Source organism: Gadus chalcogrammus, chromosome 10 (assembly GCF_026213295.1).
Source record: "Gadus chalcogrammus isolate NIFS_2021 chromosome 10, NIFS_Gcha_1.0, whole genome shotgun sequence".
NCBI lineage: Eukaryota > Metazoa > Chordata > Actinopteri > Gadiformes > Gadidae > Gadus > Gadus chalcogrammus.
In genome coordinates, this window is record NC_079421.1 from 20,094,272 (window position 1) to 20,100,952 (window position 6,681).

Sequence of the window (6,681 nt, forward strand, 5' to 3'; positions counted from 1 at the left end):
CACACACACACACACACACACACACACACACACACACACACACACACACACACACACACACACACACACACACACACACAACACTCTGAGTGTGTGTGTGTGGGGGCGGGACGAGGAGAGAGAGAGCGCAAGAGAGAGACCACAAGCAAGGTAAAGATATGAACATATTAGAATGAATATGAGTCAAACCTTTTATTTAGACTATCATCATAAGTATTAAGAACTTCTTGCTACGACTTCCTTATTTTACCTTACTCTTTGAAAAAGAAAATACAAGCAAAAGACAACATGATTACAATCTGTCTCCGTTCATCAAACAAACAATCACCATTCAGATTCAGACAATGAACTGCGATATATTTAGAGTTCATTATTGGCTTCTGAAAAAACCTTAGCATCCCATCCAATTGATACCTACAGTCGGGCCAATCTATGGTTTGAGTTGCGGCGGTGTGTCGAAAAAAGACAAGACATAGCCAGCCACCCCCTCACCTCTAACTTTGGGACCTCACTCTCTGTTTCCAACCCAGTGGTAAAAAAAAAAAGATACCGTAGCAAGAAAGATGAAAGAAAGCAACACTAAAAAGCGTTATCTTTCGTTGGCTTTCAACATTAACTGCCACTTTACACTTGCAGTTATGTGGCTTGTATTTCTTGGAAGTAGCAAGCCTAATGTATTGCTGAAGTCAATATCACACAAAGTGTCACTCCAAACTGAACTGCAATCAGGTTTACAATCCGAGGATCCCTGTTAGTAAGGCCTGCCTAATAAAAAAGTAATAAATAAATTGGTTATTATGCTTAAAATCTGTGCAACTAAACCTCACCCAGCATAAACTGAATCCAAATTTCCTTACATATAGTCAAACTACACAAACAAATGTACGATTGTCAATTTAGCAAAACCACATTCAGAACCTTATGGACAGATGAAAAAGCCAATATAACAAACTACAAAGAAAACCTAATCTAAGGGCATTGAATAACCCAGTCATACATATTGTAGAAACAGGACCCCGGTTCTTGACAGGAAATTTCTGCAAATACAGCTCTCCTGGGTTGTCTATATTACTGTAAGATAGAGGTCAAATGCAGGTACATTTTTCTTCCAAATTATTTTAACTAACAATTTCACTTTACAAAGACATTTTTGAAAAAACACACAAAAATGTGTACCTTACGATAAAGAAAACGTATTTCATGTTGTTTGATGTGACCTCAAAAACATTGACCCATTGCAAGGCAATGTTTCCACATTGCCCCTTGACACCTCTGGCATGGACCCACGAAATATTTTGTGCAGGTAATAACTATTCTCTAACACTGCCCCAACTCTGACCACTTTAAAGCAAGACGACTTTGGTTTGCTTTAGCTTTCTGTTCAAACTTAAATACGTTGCACTTTCCACAATGCATTTTTTAATTTTTCCTATGTTTATTTTATTTATCTATTTTATTATTTCATTGTATTGTATAACAATGTTTTTATGTGAAGCACAAAAAAAGTGCTAAATAAATATAGCTGCCATGCATTGCTTTGCCTATAGGTTTTAAATACAGAATTTTGTGTGTATGTGTGTCTGTGAGAGTGTTTGTGTGTGTCTTTTTGTGTGTGTGTGCGTGTGCGTGTGCGTGTGTGTGTGTGTGTGTGTGTGTGTGTGTGTGTCTGTAAACACATTCATTTTACGTTCAGGGAAACATTGTGCCATCTTTCAATACATTAGAGGTGAAAAGAACGGCATATGTTTTCAGTTTAGCTGTAAATCGAACATGAACTGCACCTTAAAAAAACTCAAGTTGATCATTGGCTTGCTTCATTCATGTCTCCATGTTCCAGCCAATCACAGTGGATCTTGGATATGTAAATGTTGGTCTGATGTGAGAATCATTCACTTCACTGATTTCAGTGCTGGTTCAGCATCAAACCATGACATTGTTTTTAGCAATGACAATTCTTAGTACTGCATGTAAGTATACTGTTTTTATGTACATTATGGATGTTTTTTGGTGGAATAATGTTTTGAAATTCATGCAGTATGATGTTATTAGATTGTATGATAAAATACTACAAGCATTTCCTTTGTCTTTATCTTTTAGTGATGACTCAAACCAAGGAGGATCCTCAATCACTTATTTTGAAAGAAGCTAAACTTGGAGATACTGTTGCTCTGGATTGTGCAGTTTTGAAAGACGAGAATATCTATTCGGAGTTATTCTGGTATAAGCAATCTCTGGGACATAATCCCCAAATGGTAGTTAGAAGATATCAGACATCATTGATTTACCCATCGTTTATGCCAAGGTTCACAGCGGGAAATGGAAGTAACTTCAATTTGACAATCAGCAAGGTTAAAACAGAGGATGAGGCAAATTATTTCTGTAATCAAGGAGGAAAATATCAACACACTTGGAGCAATGGCGTTTTCCTGTCCGTAACAGGTAACTTATTTTCGTTTCGATATTTTTTGTTGTAAAGAACATAGTCGAAAATACTTTTTCTCTGAAAGAACCACACGCATATTTGGTTGTTTCTTCTAATGATTGTTTTATTTAACTGTTCAGATCCCAATGACCAGAGGTTTGTCTCCCAGACTGTGGTCCAACAGCCTGTGTCAGCATCAGCTCAGCTGGGAGACACTGTGGCTCTCCAGTGCTCTATTACCTCCCAGAGGACGGACCACAGTAACCAGTGCCAAGGGGAACCCAGTGTGTACTGGTTCAGATCAGGACCATCTCACCCTGCTGCCATTTACATGAATGGAAACAGGAGTGGTGAATGTCAGAATAGTTCTGGGCCTCCGTCTGCTCCACAGAGCTGTGTCTACACTCTCCCCAAGAACAATGTAGACTCCTCTGATGCTGGGACCTACTACTGTGCCCTGGCAGCATGCGGGGAAGTTGTGTTTGGAAATGGAACTAAACTGGACCTAACAGGTCAGTATATTTTACTTTATGCTTCCAGAATATTCGTTTTTTTATTTTTTTGAATACTTATTACTTTTGATTACAACAGATTGGTAAGTATAATATTGGTTATTTAATGCTGGGATATTAATCTAAATGTTTTCCTTTATTTAATATTTTGAAAATATTGTACTTTTTAATGAACACTGATATCACCTTCCATAATATAATGTGTCATTGTTTATGGAAGATACCATAAGATCTAAATCTTCTCTTTTAATTCTAGAACCCGACAGGCATCTGGTTATCGTGGTGCTTGGAATACTGTTGGCTTGCTGTTTGGTTGGAAATATTATCCAGTTCATAACGAGTTATAAAAAGAAAGTTTGTGAGCATTGCAAAGGTACATTACATTCTACACCTCTGCCTTCTGACTTCATATGATCTCAGGACAGGTTAGAGATGCCCATGTTTGATACAGAGAGAGAGAGTACATTGTATATTTCACAGATATGTTTTTTGTCTTAATTGTTTAACATATATACATGTAAACATTTAAAACTGTTTGAACATCAGGGTTCTATGAAACATTGCAATAACTATACAAATGTAATCTTGAAAAGTAAATATTATTCCGTTGTGATTGTCAGGAAATCCAAGTGCCGCCTTCCATGTTTCCCATACCTCAATGATTCAGGAACTACAGGTATATCGGCATTGTGTGTGTTTTTTTATAATATCTACGTATATAATTACTTAATCCTCATCAAGCATCACTTATATTTAGTGGCTTGGGTATCATACACAGTGGTGGACGAAGTACTCAGACCACGTACTTGAGTAAAAGTCAAGATACCTAGTTTAAAATATTACTCCAGTAAAAGTGGAAGTGCTCCCTTTAAACGTCGACTTGAGCAAAAGTATAAAAGTACTTGGCTTCAAATGTACTTAAGTGTCAAAAGTAAATTTGTGCAATGTAGCTCCAATGTCTTGCTATGCCCTTTATACACCCAGTCAAATAATTTAAGGTTAAAAAAACCCCAATAACAATACTCAATACAATGTTTTAGATTTGTGATATCTGATACTGACATAATTTGAAACTACAAAATGCATTTCCTGCAGAAAATGCGGTGAGTGCTGTAGTGCAAAGTTGAAAATGTGTAAAGCCACACTAATGTTAAGTGTGTGTGTGTGTTTGTGTGTGTGGATGTGTGTGTGTGTGTGGATGTGTGTGTGTGGATGTGTGTGTGTGTGTGTGTGTGTGTGTGTGTGTGTGTGTGTGTGTGTGTGTGTGTGTGTGTGTGTGTGTGTGTGTGTGTGTGTGTGTGTGTGTGTGTGTGTGTGTGTGTATGTGTTTGTGCAGGGACACAGCCACAGAAAAATACATATGAAGACACAAGTAGACTAATTTGATTGTATTCTCTTAAATTTTTGGTAATGATACACAGTTCTCTGTTGTAGGAGGAGGAAAATGATTCCTTGAACTACGCAGCGGTGGAGTTCTCTGGCAGGATAACCAGAGGAAGGAAGAAGAACAGTGAAAGGACTCAGGAGAGTCTGTATTCTGCTGTGAGAGAAACCTGACGCTGAAGTCCATCACCTACATTTGACGTGAAGGCAGCCACAATTATGTTAAGTGGTATAGCATGTGCTTGGTGACTTTACAATAATTACAGCAATTTAGGATGGAATAAAGGCGGGAAAGAGAGGACCCCTATTTTACCACACTGTGTCAACTTAATGAGCCATTTCTAAATATATCCCTTTTTGATAACACAATGTGGGCGTATCCAACCAGCTGGAAGGGTTTGACTGGTGCATTGCATCATCTGGTAGGCTGGAGTTGATCTGTCTGTCACACATCTGAGTGAACCCTCCCACTGAGGTCACACATTTAGATATTAAAATGGCTTGTCCACACGACACCTGGTAGAAAGATAGATATACTGTACAAAACAAGGCTAACTATGAATGTGGTATTTATTTAAATTTAAAAAAATAAAACCAAAAACTTTACTTCTCTGCTTGCATCTATATACACACAAGTACAGCATACAGTACACACCTTACTAACCATGTCCATTCCCATGAATGGAGACCACAAAACGGCAGGCATACAATGCATGGAAGCTTCAGTGATAATGATCGATAGGGCTCTAATCTGCTGTTCTCAACTCTATCCTTCTCTACCTAATTCCCCTGTCAGTCCTTAACAATTTGGAAAACTTCTGCCGACGTACGAAAACTTTGGCGAATACGCTGGCATACATCGAATAGGTTATGGGTGTTTTTATATAAGTTGAAGTACGCTGGAGCATCATGGAATACGCTGGCATAAGTCATAGTACGTCGCAACCGTAATTTTTTTTGAGCATGCACACAATTTTTAGATGGCCGTGACATATTGTTCATACGCGCCGCATACGTTGTGGGTATGTTAGGCGATCGTGCTTACAGGTTACTTGTAAGTTATTAATAAGTCGCATATGTCGAGATACGTTGAGTCCAAGAGGATGGTGTTGTTGCAGATAAAATCACACATGAGCTGCTCGTCTGCGACATCCAGGCACAACTGCGTCTTCATGCCCCTCCTTGCCTTGGCAAGGAGGGGCAGAGAGGAGATACTCCTCCGCTACTGAGGACACTGATGGATGGGAGTCATGGGAGCCATCACGGGAACGAGGAGGCGAGGGCGAGGGCGAGGGCGAGGGCGAGGGCGAGGGCGAGGGCGAGGGCGAGGGCATGCTGTCAGGGGCAGGGGCAACTACTGCGTCTTCTCCAGGGGGTGATGGCGAATGGAGGGTGTAGGCCTGGGTGAGCGTCCACGTCCACGCCTACGGCCACGGCTAGCCGGGCCCTTGGGAGTATTCTTGATCATGTGGACAGCGCAAGGTCAGGATTTGAACCAGCTTTTATACACTGTTAGCGATACGTGCCGCACGCTATGCATACGTTAGACTACCGTTTGGCATAAGTCGTGCACGCTGACAACACACTAGGCGATCATTGTCATACACTGGCATTCGTATGCATACGTTTTCTATGACTTATAAGTTACTAATACGTTATGTATTATTCCAGCATATGCCGGCGTTTGTCTATTCTTTCATAAGTTTGGGATAAGTTTTCCGAATCATCAAGGTGTGACATGGGCAATACTCTACTCTTCTACTCTATGAGGTTCTCTCTTAAGAAGAAATCCACAAACACATATACATATATTTTGGTGGTTGCTGTTGATTTGCTGTCCTGAAACACACACCAATCACATGGTCTGTACCTGGATCTGAACCCTTCAACTGACTAGGAACATGCCAACCTTGTTGGTCTGTGGATCTGTGTGGAGGACTCCAGAGAGAGAACGGGGAGAACAGAAACAAGACACAAACATGTGCACGCCCTGCAATAAACACCTGACAAGACAGAGACAAGACATCATTCGCTGTGTAGGAATGGTGGGTATATGTCTCTAAAAATATCTCTCTCTGGTCACCAAACAGAGAGACACCATTCAGATGCAGTCAGTAATAGGAATATATAACCATTTCATGTTTGGTTTCTGCAGAACCTTAGCAACACATCCTGTTGAGACCGAAGTCAGGTCTATGTATGGTTAAGAGTTGTGGTGGTGTGTCAAAAGCAAAGACATGACCAGCGTACGCCCCCGCCTCTCAACTTGCTGCCTTACTCTCCGTTCACAAACCAGTGGTTAAAACACACTATAGGGAGAAAGATTAAAGGAAGAAGAACCTAAAGCGTTATCTTTCATGGTCT

At 40.1% G+C, this 6,681-nt stretch overlaps 2 protein-coding genes across 2 annotated transcripts in view; both read left to right on the forward strand.

The window, feature by feature from the left end:
- LOC130390274 (uncharacterized) overlaps window positions 1-6,681 on the forward strand; it is a 46,120-nt gene that overhangs the window by 34,434 nt on the left and 5,005 nt on the right. The gene's annotated exons all lie outside the window — the stretch shown is intronic.
- Window positions 118-5,464, forward strand: LOC130390561 (uncharacterized). Its single transcript, XM_056600591.1, has 8 exons — window positions 118-150; window positions 1,838-1,967; window positions 2,098-2,439; window positions 2,563-2,934; window positions 3,191-3,307; window positions 3,555-3,610; window positions 4,369-5,251; window positions 5,436-5,464. The coding sequence occupies exons 2-7, from the start codon at window positions 1,928-1,930 to the stop codon at window positions 4,489-4,491; spliced, it is 1,050 nt and encodes a 349-aa protein (XP_056456566.1). The 5' UTR covers window positions 118-150; window positions 1,838-1,927; the 3' UTR covers window positions 4,492-5,251; window positions 5,436-5,464.